This window comes from Pseudophryne corroboree, chromosome 7, assembly GCF_028390025.1.
Source record: "Pseudophryne corroboree isolate aPseCor3 chromosome 7, aPseCor3.hap2, whole genome shotgun sequence".
Taxonomy (NCBI): domain Eukaryota; kingdom Metazoa; phylum Chordata; class Amphibia; order Anura; family Myobatrachidae; genus Pseudophryne; species Pseudophryne corroboree.
Window position 1 is genome coordinate 120,216,100 of NC_086450.1, and position 14,689 is coordinate 120,230,788.

The following is a 14,689-nucleotide window of genomic DNA, read 5'->3' on the forward strand; positions in this document are numbered from 1 at the left end:
CCCACCCGAGGTTACTGGTAGTTTTACTGGGCAGCATTCACGGGTGCGCTCGCGTAAACAGGAGCAGGACAAAGGAAAGCTTCAACTGCAGTATGAATGAAGTGTGTTGTGATCATTGTCATACTGTATATACAGGTCCATTGGCCATTGTTTAAAATCTGATTTGGGAGTTCCCTTACAATTTACTACCTTAACAGTAACCAGATTGCGAGACCTGACACACTGCAATCCTGCTTTAACAGATTCTTTCAACACGATGCCTGAAGACTCTCCCGTATCTGCCCCCTTTTGTTTTTCCTATCTTGTCAGCCACATATTACTCATTGTCTTGTTTTACCTCTCTTGGCTCTTTCCTATTGTTTGTTGACTGTATCCTATTGCTGATTGTCAGAAATTGTCTGCCTGACCATCTTTTGTCTCTTTCCATTGTTTGTTTCCTTCAATTCTCTCTTGCCTTTCACTTGTTATTTGTTGTTTGCTCTTTCCTGTCTGTCAGCTATTGTCTTTTGCTTCTGGTCTTTTACTTACAGCCTTTCATCTATACATTTATATGGCATCTTGACAGTACATACAGTAGATAAATATTGTGACGTTTACACATGATTATTCACAGGCATCCAGAATACTTTGCACTTTTAGAAAAGAGCATATCCTATTTACTGCCATTCAAAACACATGTATCTTTCTTAGCATTGAAACCAATAGAAGCAGTTTGCAAATGCAGATCAACACTTGGTGTACATTATGTTTGGCCTCAAATATTTCATGTATGTTTGAAGTATGAGCAAACAACATTTATCGGTTTGTTTGATTTTTTTCAAAAAAGCTTGGAACACATTTGATTCCAGGTATTATGAGTGCATGTAAATAAATATTGATTAAAAGTATTGTAATCAGTTTGTCAACTGTATCAGGTGTATTTGATGCCAGAGGGTTGTACCCTGCACCCAATGAATTCGCCCATTTTGCAAGCACCTGAGCCAGTTTTCTGATGATTTCTTCAGAAAATATGGTGCCGGCATAATATATATCTGAAGAAATCACTGTAAAATTGGCACTGGTACCATGGGGGCTGATTTATTAAATCGTCAAGAGAGATACAGTGGAGAGAGAGAAAATACCGACCAATTGTCTTCCATTTGTCTTTTTACACGGTGTGCTAAAAGAATGACAGTGAGATGCTGATTGGTTGGTACTTTTCTCTCCATTTTATTTCTCTTAAAGATTTGATAAATATCCCCCAATGTTTCCAAAGCTATTGCTCACAGGTTTAGTGCCTTATACAGAGTCTTCAGTGCATGTGTCGGAGCAACTTCTACCATGGGGAAGGGGCCCATGTCAATTTCTGTGTTAAAACATTATTATTCATTACTATGAATATCAATTGATCAGCGACACCCACTCTGCCCCATGCCATTCCCACCCCATTATACTTACCCCGTTTCTGGTCCTCTTGTGTCCCATGATTGTACCGGCGGTGCACATGGGCATATCACAACTATTTGTGCACAGTGAGAACCAGAGCGCATGCCATGCATATATGGTATGCAGGTTTACAGAAATGGAGATGTTTCACATAAAAACCAATCAGATTCTACTTATCATTTATCTAGTACATTCTAGAATATAATTGCTAGAATCTGATTGGTTGCCATGGACAACATCTTCACTTTCTATAAACCCTCATTTAAGTAAATATATCGCTGGTGTGATGTAGAAAGTGCTGCAGCCATGATTCGGACCATTTTTTTTTTTCAGATTCCAGTTTTATAATAATAGATTAAATTTTCCATCAAAAACTTCTTTAATCCTTGGTTAATTGTGTGCTCAAATACAGTTTACATATGGGACAATTGAACACAAAACTGCTACATGTACTATTGCGGGTTTGGTATAATCTTTGTAAAAAATGCTAATTGTTCTTTTTATGTACCACATAGGTTTTGAATTTGTTCCTGGCTTTGTTGCTGAGTTCATTTAGTTCCGACAACCTCACAGCTACAGATGATGACAATGAGATGAATAATCTCCAGATTGCTGTGGGAAGGATACAAAGGGGAATAGATTTCATTAAGAAAACAGTACGAGAATGCATCCAAAAAGCCTTTGTTAAGAAAAAGAAAGTTCTAGATGAAATCAAACCGCTGGAAGAGCTGCACAACCGAAAAGAAAGCTGCCTTTATAACCATAATGCAGTTGATATAAATAAAGACTTAGATTATCACAAGGGTGGCAATGGAACTACCAGTGGAGTAGGCAGCAGTATGGAAAAGTACATTATTGACGAAAGCGATTATATGTCATTTATACATAACCCAAGCCTCACTGTAACTGTTCCTATTGCTGTCGGGGAATCTGATTTTGAAAATCTCAATACGGAAGATTTCAGCAGCGAATCAGACCTAGAGGAAAGCAAAGAGGTAAGCTATCTTACTTAAATAATTTGTGTTTTTGCTATTTTTTTAGTAACATTTTTAATTTGGTATATATGACAGTCAAATAATGGCCCCTGACCTCAGGCGGCATTTCATCCCACCCCAATTATTTTCTACTACTAGTAATGTATATGAAAACATTATCCATGCATATTTTTGTTTCTAGAAATACTGTTTGTTCAAGGTGAAGAAACTTGGCGTTATATAATCAACAGAATAACTCTTTTGAATACATTTTATTTTATTTTATTGTTTTGTTGAACCCTTGATTTGCTTTTCCTTGGTTGAAAAATTCTCATTTTTCTGCACTGAATAACTATGTTTTTCTTTTAACAAAAAATCATATTTTACATTAACATGTTTCATTCTGTCTCATGGGGTTATTGTATTTCGTGAAATGCTTTAGAGCAAGAGATCTGTCATGTACATTTTGTCTACTTACGATATTTACTTTTGTGCCACATTGATACTACTATTGCATCACAGTTGGCAAATGCTTACAATAATGATTATTAGTCCTGCACCAACTTTTTATTTATAAGTTTCTGGTTTTTAGACAAAAATGCAGCAATATTTTCTGAATTTGCTGGATTTAGATAATTGTTTCTGAGGGAACTAAATTGTATCTTATATAGAAATGTGAGTGAGTATATAAACAATATTATACAATAAGATAAGTGTTCCATTCCTTCTAGGGTTATTTTCCAGGGGTTTTGTACAACTGCCCCTATTTAGCTAGCCCTTACCCACATGTAGCCATAGGACCAAACTGTTCAAAATGATTAAGGGCCTACTGTAATTCAGACCTGATCGTAGCTGCAGATTTGTTAGCAGATGGGCAAAACCATGTGCACTGCAGGAAGGGGGGGGGGGTAGATATAACATGTGCAGAGAGAATTAGATTTGGGTGGGGTGTGTTCAAACTGAAATCTAAATTGCAGTGTAAAAATAAAGCAGCCAGTATTTACCCTGCACAGAAACAATATAACCTACCCAAATCTTACTTTCTCTGCACATGTTATATCTGCCCCCCCCTGCGCAGTGCACATGGTTTTGCCCATCTGCTAACAAATTTGCTGCTACGATCAGGTCTGAATTAGGCCCTAAGTTAACACACATATTGATGGGTGTTCAAGCTCTCGCTGAGTGCTATGTATACTGCCCCTAGCTAGGTACATTTCGCCTAGCCAATTATACATTTATTATGCTAAATGTTTGAAATGCCCTAATGTGTAATTTCTGTATTTGCAATAAAAATAGACCCTAAGGTTTTGGAAATGGAGTAGTATTTCCTCAGCTGTAGATTATGGACCTGATGTACAGATGTATGCAATGTTGATGTATGCAGTGGAGTGATTTTATTTATTTTTGCCACTGAGCATGCGCCAAAGTCGCACTGCCCATGTACATCAAATGATTACTGATAGAGCATGCTCAGAGGATTTATTCACAAAATGAGTGATAGGTAGTCAGTGTTTGGAGGAGGTAACGGGGTGGCTAGAAAAATGCTGGTGTGTCAGGACCATTTTCTGGGTGTGCCAAAGTCAGCCACTGGAGAGGCTTAGAATCTAATGCCGGGTACTGGACAATGTGTGTACCTGGGGAACTCATTAGCAACAGAACCCGAGGGTAGGGCAGGCATCAGCAAGTTCATACACACTTTATTATGCCACCAGCGAAGAACGACGGCACGGGGGGAGGGAAGCGGGGGCCATGCTGCATTCCGCAGCATGGTCCTCACTGGCGATATTGCACCTCAGACCTGCATGCATGGTCAACAGGTGATATTGCACGGGAACGCGTAGTACATCCAGCAAAGGTTCCCAAATGCGGTCCTCAAGGCACCCCAAGGGTCCTGGTTTTAAATGTATCCATGCTTGGCCACAGGTCACTTAATTATCACCTTAGTCAATTTGATTTAACCATCTATGCTGAGCCATGGATATACCTAAAACCTGGACTGTTGGGGTGCCTTGAGGACCACGGTTGGGAACATCTTATATACACATTAGACGATACTGTGAATGATGTGTTGGAACTGAGCACATCGTCCACTATATCGTCTAGTGTGTACCCAGTTTAAGAGACTAAAGGCCCCCATACATCATAAATCCAATTCCCCAATCCGACGGAACTGCCGATCAATGATTGATGATCCATTGGGATTTCAGGGAAATTAACATGTTAAAATCCCAGATTTGCTGATCCCATCCGTTTTTGGTCGGGATCGGGGAAGCGGCATTTTTAATCATGTTTTATATTCCTGATTCCCCAACCTGGCTGTCAGTGGATCGCCAAATTGCATCAATCTGCAGCTAATGTATGGGAGGTTTGATGGTCAACTTGTGGATGGTGTCCGATGTTTCGACTTTCGTATATGTAAGCAGCAGATGTGAGATGCCGACAATGAGCATTTCTATGCTTGGGACGTGTCTGAGACATAAGCATATTTTTGCAATTGCATTTGTGTAAATCTCTGAATCAGGCCCATTATTGTGGACACTGTATCTGGGAAACAGTTTCTATAGTCCAAATTGTTATTTCTTTAGTTGGTAAATTATAATGTGAAAGTCAAAAGTTTACGAAATCTATGCATTTGTGTTTGTAATGTATGGGTTTTAAGTAAATTTAAATATCATTTTCCCTTTATTAAATATACAAACTTTACATTAGAAACGCTAATATATGGTCAATAAACAAGGCTGAAGGCTCACAATTATTGCTAATAAAATAGATTAACTGCATATAAATATATTTAGGAAAATTAACTATAAAACTTTAAAATATAGGAATTTAGCCATGTGTTAATCTTAGTCATATTCAAGAAAATTATACATTTGTGATTCCTATAATGGGTAATCAGATTCGAATGGAAATCTATGGGCCAACAACTGCCTTGGCATTTTGTGCTTGTATTTAAAGTAGATATATATGTCTTGGCATGTAATTGTTGACTTATGAAGCCCCAAGTCTATGTTGAATAGCTAACACAATGCCTCTATGGATCCATTCTCCAGTCAATCCATAGAATGACTTGATCTGCAGATCTACCCAATTTAACCAACCACATGTAGTTTGTCAATGCATTCAATTGTTTAGTAATATGGGCAAACAGGAAGATTGGCTGCTAATGTCAGGTAGTCTGTACAGATCAATCATAGTTTAACCTGCATAAATATAGTAATTTAAAATAATAGGTCTTCAGCTTTAAAGTGAGGTGACTGTCTTTACAATTTTGTAATACTGCATCCATCCATAGCATATGTCTGACACTATCACATTGCAGTTCTCATGTAGGGGGAGATGTATCAAACATTGGAGAGAGCTAAATTACCAACAAATCAGCCTCTGTCATTTTACGGGCTGTGTTTGAAAAATGGCAGAATCTGATTGGTTGGTACTTTAGCGCTTTCACTTTACCTATCTCCAAGGTTTGATACGTCTCCCCCATACTGTTTAATGTACTGTGTTATAAAACATCAATCAAGAAACGAATTAATCTCTACCATTACAGGAATGCAATTTGTTTCCCTATGATATATTTTAAGGAAAGCTGCATTAACAGTGAGGATTTCCGCTTTTAAAAGACAAAATTATATTTTCTCGTTTTAAATACCTGTGAATTGAATATTAGTTTATTTAGATACTTGTAGCCTTCACAAATACATCTGCAGATACATAAGAAACATTTGTGATCAGAAGATATCTAGGATTTTGATAATTTATAATGGATGAATATATATATTTTACATTTATTAGTTAATTTTACATTTAATTGTCCTTTACCCTTCCGCAAATAGCAGCAAACTCACTGAAATATTTTTTTAGATTATACATATATACAGACATTCATTCATTCGCTTTACAATTCATGTGATTTTTAAAAAGGCGCATACTGAATTTGAAGTATAATTTAAATATGTTGAGATATTAGTTTGCTCAGTTTGGATATACATGGAGTCTGGCTATTAATGTCAGCTGCAAGTTCCAAGAAAGTTTCTAGGAACCACTATTAAGAGTTCTGGCCTCTGGATCGCTGCACATAGAACAAAGTGGTGGTACAGTAGGTAGCTCAGTGGACTTAGGGGGTAAATCAGAGTTGATCGTAGATGTGCTACATTTAGCATATTTACTCTGACATGCGGTGGGACGCCCAGCACAGGGCTAGTCCACCCCACATGTCAGGCCCTACACACCCACACACAGGTACAAAAGAATCGCACAGCGGTGATGCTTTTGTACCTGTTGAGTAGCTCCCTACCTACGCAGTTCCTGCGCACTGGCAGGGAGCTACCCACCGCGTTCCTGGTTGCAGTGGCTGTATGTGATGTCATGCAGCTGCTGCGGTCCACCCCCCCTCCCAATAGTCCGGACACGCCTCCATTGTCCAGACCGCTCCCCGCCAATGGCATTCTATTGCCATTGGCACGCCCCCTATCGCCCGTGACCGCCTCTGCCCATCAATCAGGCAGAGGCGATCTAAGCCAGTGAGATTCTGATAGCATCTCACTGGCCTCCCGGGGTGCGCACGCGCAGTGCGGCCGCTGCATGTGCGCACTCCACAAAGAAATTCAGACTACGATCGCTGCCGTTGCAGCGATGCAGTCTGAATTACCCCCTTACTCACAGAAGGTTCTGTGACATATTAATAATGGCATCAGAGGTGCGGCGCCAGCGCAGTCCAAAATTCAAATAGGGGAGCCACACCAAATGCCAATGAGTTGGATATCACAGAATTACCTTGAATTTAGTTTTCTTTTGTTAATTTGCAAAATGTGTGTACGGTATTTAACTAAAAATACGATATTTGTGATATTGTAAGGTGCCATTTATTAGGGTACACCTAAAATGTACTAAAAGTGGTCATTTTAAACCCCTTTCAAATATTATTTTTAAATATTCTAAAAGTATTTTAACTTATTCAACTTGCATTGCAAACACTACTGTGTTTGAAGTTTATCATTTGCATTCATGATTCACCATCCGTAATTGGATATTGTTAACATACTGTTTATCACTTTAATTTTGTGTTCAAGGCGATTCACAGAAATGGTAGCCAGTTCAAACATGGTCAAACCTGTTCTGCTTTCTTAAATAAAGCCATTTTTTTTTTTTTTTGCATTCAGATTTGATGAACTGGTTTGAAAAACAATATGAGACCATTTCGAGCTTCTCTACTACACAAACTAAATTACATTCAGTCATGAAGGGTTTCGTTAAATAAAGATTTTATTATTTTCTAAAACATTATTGTATTTAGCATTTTTTGCCAAAAGAGAAATTGTGGCAAGACAATTTGAAAATGTAAGTATTGCAAGTAATAATTTAGTTTAAGCAAGGCCGAACACAATTATGATGAAAACATAGAACTGCAAATATTATTGGCCCAAATGTATTAAGCTCTAACAAAAGATACAGTGGAGACGGATAAGAGTGAAACACAGCCTGTTACATGGCAGTTAGGAAGCTGATTGGCTGGTAATTTATCACTCTTTATCCGGGTGTAGTATGTGTTGCCGGCGGTCGGGCTCCCGGCGACCAGCATACCGGCGCCGCAATCCCGACCGCTAGCATACCGACAGCTAGGCGAGCGCAAATGGGCCCCTTGCAGGCTTGCTCCACTCGCCACACTGCGGGCACGGTCGCTATCTATTCTCCCTTCAGGGGGGTCGTTGACCTCCAAGAGGGAGAACTGTCGGTATGCTGGTGGTCGGGATTCCGGCGCCGGTATGCTGGTTGCCGGGAGCCCGACTGCCGGCAAAGTTAAGACCATCCCTTTATCCGTCTCCACTGTATGTCTTGTTAACGCTTAATACAAACTGATGTTAAGTCTTTATAAGTGTGGGGATGGAATTTATTGGGTTTAGAAGCTGCTTGCTTGATTTTTTTTATATTGTAGTATCCTCCATTGAAAATACCAACATGTGGTGTAAACTGCACTATGTGAATATGTAACATACAAATTAGACTTTTAAAGACAACCTGAACTCCAGAATGAACATCTTTGGTAAAGTGCAGGTTTGGAACAGCCTGTACCCCAAAAAAAGTGATTACACCCGATTCATTGGCTAGCTTTGTTGCTATGATAATTGCCATGATAAAAGTTTGCCATTTTGTTTTTAATAACATGGCAGAATAACTTTCTTTTAAATTGTAAATTGTTTTATTTGTGTGAACATCAAACTAGCTATGTGTAATATGAACTATTGATTTTTTGTGACACTTTGTTTGGAGATTTGGAAATAAAATTCAAATCTCTATAATATACAATATTGTGGATAGTAAATATATATTATTAGCTTGTAGAAATTAGCTACAACAATGAAATACCTTACCAAGCAAATTTTAATTGCCAATCTATTATAAATTAAAAACACAAAAAAATGTAAATTGTCATGAAAAGTATTTTTTTTTACCAAAATATTGTATTTAGAGATATTGAAACACAATTAAGTCTGAATAACTATTAGACAAAGAAATGTTTAATTTACGAATTGTTTTCCTTAACTTAAAAAGCATTATCTTTACTTTTTTATTTTAGCTATCTAAGCCTATACAATATGGCATACTTTTGTTATAATTGAGTGAATCTTGTTTTTTGTTCCAGAATGTTTTTTATCTCTTCTCAATAATCCCAAGATGCCATGTACTGAGGATTTCATTAAATATGCAATAAACATTTTTTTCATTGAAATACAGTAGATAATCCATACTTCATATACCGCAGAAGAAAATCGTCAAAATATGACATTTTTGGTATATGATGAGAGTATCAGAACTTGTGTGTCTTAGTAAGTTAGCAGTTGGTAAATAAGTGCTCAATGAATTATCAAATAGAGTTAAGGAGAACACATCTGATAGTTTGTGTATTACACACACACACACACACACACACACATATATATATATATATATATTTTTTTTTTACTATAAAGATTATTAGAATAATACAAAGATGATATGAACAATACAAAGATAATATTTATAAGTTATAAATAAATTCTTTGTATTATTCTAATCATTTTTATAGTCAAAACTCTGGAGTGTACTATTGAAGTATGCTAGATGAGACTCTGTTTCCCCTGTCTCCCCTGTATACACATCAGTGATTGTATGTATGTGTATATAGATAGATAGATAGATAGACAGATAGATAGATAGATAGATAGATAGATAGATAGATAGATAGATAGATAGATAGATAGATAGATATAGATACACTGTACCGGCACTCCTCAGTAATGCAAGCTGTTCTGTGCTGGTTGCCTTCACAAAGTTAGATAGTATGCAGCTGTAGGTGCGGCACTCCAGTCTCCAAAAGTAATCCAGTACAACCAAGTAAGTAAAGTGCACTTTACTTACTTGGTTGTACTGGATTACTTTTGGAGACTGGAGTGCCGCACCTACAGCTGCATAATATATATATATATATATATATATATATATATATAATAGTACACACACACAAGCTGTAGTTGGGTAATCCATAGACAATGGCACTCCTGTCCATATACCAAAATTATGCAAGCAGCAACATTATGCATGCAGCAGCAATATTGTACTTGTTAGGTACTTTCAGAGTAAGGATTACAAACCTGAGGGCTCTAGTAGATGTTTGATTACACTTCCTTACAAAGATCATAAGCAGAATAGACCCACCACTGCTTAAGAATGCAGATGGATCACATCAATTTTACGTGTTTTATGAAGATTAGGGGTACTGTTATTTTTATCTTTTTTTGTTGTTTGCATTTTTTTTTTACTTCTCACAGGGGTAAAATCGAGCAGAAGCTACCGACAATGCAACTCTGGTGCTTTTAAACAAGGCAGAGCAACGTGTCACCACATTTACTAAGGTTAAATTGATAATACCTAATTACAATTAATTTTGATTGGCTTGCATGCAACTCAGCTGTGTCCCTTGCCTGCCCATTACGATCCAATACAAAACATGCACAGCTATTAGGCGTAGGCTGAGTCATGTGACTCACTTCACAGCATGGTCTGGTGATACTGGCCGATTAAGATGTACTAAGAATAACTGTTTTATTATTTTACTTTACTTCCTCCTCAGCATTTAATGCATGCTCTAAACCTATACTGCTTATAAATTCACAAGTGTAAAAGTAAAAAAGGAGCATGCACCATTTTGAATGTTAAAATTATATGTTTTAATGATTTGAATCTTCCAATCTGTATGATACTGGCTCAGTTTATGAAATTCTGTTGCAGTTTGAGAAAATGCCTTCAACATGTTATCATAATTTAATGAGGCTGTACTCCTTATTTTTATTTTTTAAATATGCTTTTAAGCTTTTGTGCCAAATTAAAATGTTATCAGTGTTGGATGTTATTACATGTGATCAAAAGGAATTGAAATGCAATGATTTATGTCTAACAGAAAAGGCTTTGCAAGTGTACCTAGTGTTTGCAATTAATCAATTCACTTAGTTAGAACTAGTAACAAAATGCCTCATGCTTCAGTAATGTATTGGCCCTGGCGAATTGGCATTTTGTATCCTCCATTGTCTTTCTTCACAAACTGGGTGCCCATACATTGCACATTTTAAAGTAGCTTAAATGTGAGTGCCATAGTCATGATATCGTTACAAAATACATTAAAAGATTAATAGAGAGGTGGCAAGTAGTAAAAGCTTGAAATGGTGCCAGAAATTACATTATATTAGGATGAATGTGTTGTACGTACAAAGGTGGTCATTCCGAGTTGATCACTAGCTGCATTTGTTCGCTGAGCAGCAATGAGGCAAAAAAAGGCACTTCTGCGCATGCGTATGCGGCGCAATGCGCACTCGCGATGTGCTATTACAACAAACGATGTAGTTTCACACAAGGTCTAGGGAAGCTTTTCAGTCGCACTGATGACCGCAGAGTGATTGACAGGAAGTGGGCATTTCTGGGTGTCAACTGACCATTTTCAGGGAGTGTTCAGAAAAACGCAGGCGTGCCAGGAAAAATGTAGGCGTGGCTGGGCGAACGCAGGGCGCATTTGTGACGTCAAAACAGGAACTGAACAGTCTGAAGTGATCGCAAGCGCTGAGTAGGTTTAGAGCTACTCAGAAACTGCACAAAAGACGATGTAGCCACTCTGCGATCCCTTCGTTCGCACTTCTGCTAAGCTAAAATACACTCCCAGTGGGCGGCGGCATAGCGTTTGCATGGCTGCTAAAAAATGCTAGCGAGCGAACAACTCGGAATGACCACCAATATCCAGCAGCTTATTTGTAATGTATCCCTGTCTCAAGGGGAGCCTCATACCACACATCATGTAGCCAGAATAGACCCCAGTTGGGATGAGCAGTGGGCCCCTTTGACCCATGCCTGCTGCCAGCACTCATTTTCTGAGGTGTATATATCTGGAAAGATGATGCCAATACAGAACCCATCTTTCTGAAAATATCAAGCAATAGACATACATTGGCAGAAGGTACATGGTGGGGGCTAACTGCACAAAGCAGGGCGGTGGCGCTGCACATGGGACACTCCTCAACCGTTTATACTCCTCTGACAATATAACAGTGTTTAGCATTTGCCCCAGCTGAACTGGCAAAAGAAGCCAACACAAAAGTGTCAAAACGGGTGAAAAAGTTCATTTTAACATATGAAAGCAAATTATTAGCCCATAGTCCCATTTGTTATAAAGTGTTAGTCGATGTAAATCCGTGTTTATCTTTTATCATCATGACTGGACTGTACATTGCAGAATTGTTGACTAGAAAATAATTATGTTCTTTTAAGTTTTTTGTATACTTCTGTAGAGTATATCAAAAAGTACTCTTTAGAAACATGAGACGTAACCATTTCTCAACCATTAAAATCACATAGTTTATTTCATGTGCACACAATTAGGAATTATTACAAATAAATCTAAAATTTAAGTATAATTAAGAAATTATAGTAAATACCTTTGTAATATACATTTAGCAGTCATGCTGGGATAAAGCTGTGTATATAAAGCTGAATAGTGATAAAAAAAAGGTATGTAATCAGGTTATCATGTAATGACAGTTTGTTTGAACTCTGACCCCTCCCGCAAGTGTCAGTGATGTTACTGTACTTCCAGAGAGTTCCGACATAACACATATCTACAGTCCCCAACTCTTCTGTTATTTCCTTTACTTACTCATACCACATACCACCTCATGATGAAAACACAGACACTTCTTAAAATCACCCAATAAAAACACTCCGTAGAGGAGACAAGGAAAGGATGTCCCTAAAAGTACAATGGTAAAGATTAAAAGGAAAAAGGTAATGCTAAGGATAATCTATATAATAAAATCAAGTGCTGAGAAAATAAACAGTTGAGGAGTAAGAGGGTGAGAAAGGAGGAGAAAAATAATTGGGAGGGTGCACCGAAGAGAGAGGGGGTAGCAGAGAGACAAAACCCCAGTCAGTGCCAGGCACAATGGGGTATATGTACTAAAATTAGGTTTTGGTAGATGCTTACCTTTCACTGAAGTAGCCACAAATTTTTATTTTAATAACCCCTCCTCCTTTTAAAAAATATATAAGTAATGCTGATAAAATAATAATGACCTAATACAGCCAACCCTTCACAATTTATATTACTGTCAGGGTAGAGAAATGCTGGCACCGGTGTTAGTTTTTATTGGCTCTAGATATGGGATATCCTCTACCTCCATCACAAACATATATAAAGCTGATAAAACACATTCTTGGTTGTCTTAGTGGTTAATTTAATTATATATTTCCTAATGATGCATAATTAAATGAAGAGATGTCTGCAATTATATTTCACTATAATATTGCATTATCACCGTGTTGTAATTATTTGTTTCATTCAACACTTGATTCATGTGGTTTTCTTTTACTTGTTTTAGGAAACAGTTGAGTAAATGATATTGTATTTTTCTTTTAGCCCTTAAATTCTTTATTATATTGCTTTGGCTACAGCATTATGGCAAAGTTTGTTATACCATGGAAATAATGGAAGCATTGTTTGTAGTATTTTATTATAAGCCACAGAAAGGTTTTTTTAGACATACTGTAGAATCTTATTACGGAACTCCCATAGCAAAGATTACAATTCCTCCTGTGAATCATTCTGTTTCTATAATACAACAATTAAAAACCCACTAGCAAGAAAATAAAACATAAATATACAGTGTACAGTAGAACCTTTTTTTGGGGGAAAAAACTAAGTAAGCACAACTAGTACAGTACATCTAGAAAAGTGTGTAGAACTGAGCATTAACACTATAGTCTAATAGTATGTAAAATGCATAGAAATATGAACAATATGAAATTAAGGGGTAAACGGATCGTGCCGCTATAACACTTCCAGCTTCGCCTCATTACCAAGGCGAAGCAGGAAAGGACATCGACAAGATGTACTAACATCTTGTCTGCCGAAGCGGGGGAGTTCCCCCCTCCAGCGATGTCCCCGGAGCACACAGTTCTTCAGTTCAATGCTGAAGCGCTGTGTCTCCTTTTCCCGGCCGGCTCCAGTGCGCCTGCGCGGGATCTCACTACTCACGTGAGATCCCCTGCGTACTCCTTAGCCAGGGACAGCTCTGTTCGTGCTGTGGTGAATGGGCATCGCTATCTGCAGCTGTAAAACAGCTGCAGGTGTCAGAATGGTCAGCGAAGCTGACCCTTCATACATTGCCCGCGCTTATCGGTCTACTATCTTTTAGACAGCAGTGCCAATATGGACAGGGGCACATAGCGCCACTGTCACTGTGCACACTCCGCCACTGTAATACGTGGGGGAGAAGCAGTATCAGTGCACATAACGCGCGCTGATACCACTTTTCCCCATATCGAGGATTAATACATTCACCCCTAGTCTACCTATTGTTGTATATTCAGGTCAGGTGCTGTTACTTAGCCAACATAGAGGCTAATTCAGTTCCCGAAGGAGCTGCATTGTGATGTGCAAAGTACCAATGTTCAGTGCTTTGAGCAAGCGCAGGACCCATCAGGGCTTGTGCGACTGGGTCCTGTGACACAGTATGGCATCAGACTGTCAGTGATTGACGGTCTGATGCCGTTTTGGGGCAGGAAAGAGGGGTGGACGGCCTCTGTTTGTGAAAACGGAGGCACATCACAGCCGTTTAGGGGGAGGGAAGAGACCAGGATCTACTTAGCTGGACATTGATTTCCTGACCTCTTACAAGGATATGTGACAGGCAGCTTGCATGACCCCATGGGTGCTGCAAGGTACCCGATGGTTTTGCAATGATCCGATGCTGCATCCTAGGACGTAGCTA

General features: G+C 38.3%; 1 protein-coding gene across 4 annotated transcripts in view; it reads left to right on the top strand.

Annotated features, from left to right (window-relative positions):
• LOC134944756 (sodium channel protein type 2 subunit alpha-like) overlaps positions 1-14,689 on the top strand; it is a 423,313-nt gene that overhangs the window by 350,492 nt on the left and 58,132 nt on the right. For all 4 annotated transcript variants that reach the window (XM_063933594.1, XM_063933593.1, XM_063933595.1 and 1 more), the window contains exon 18: positions 1,941-2,420. In XM_063933594.1, coding sequence (XP_063789664.1) covers positions 1,941-2,420 — 480 coding nt within the window. The remainder of the gene's footprint in view (positions 1-1,940; positions 2,421-14,689) is intronic.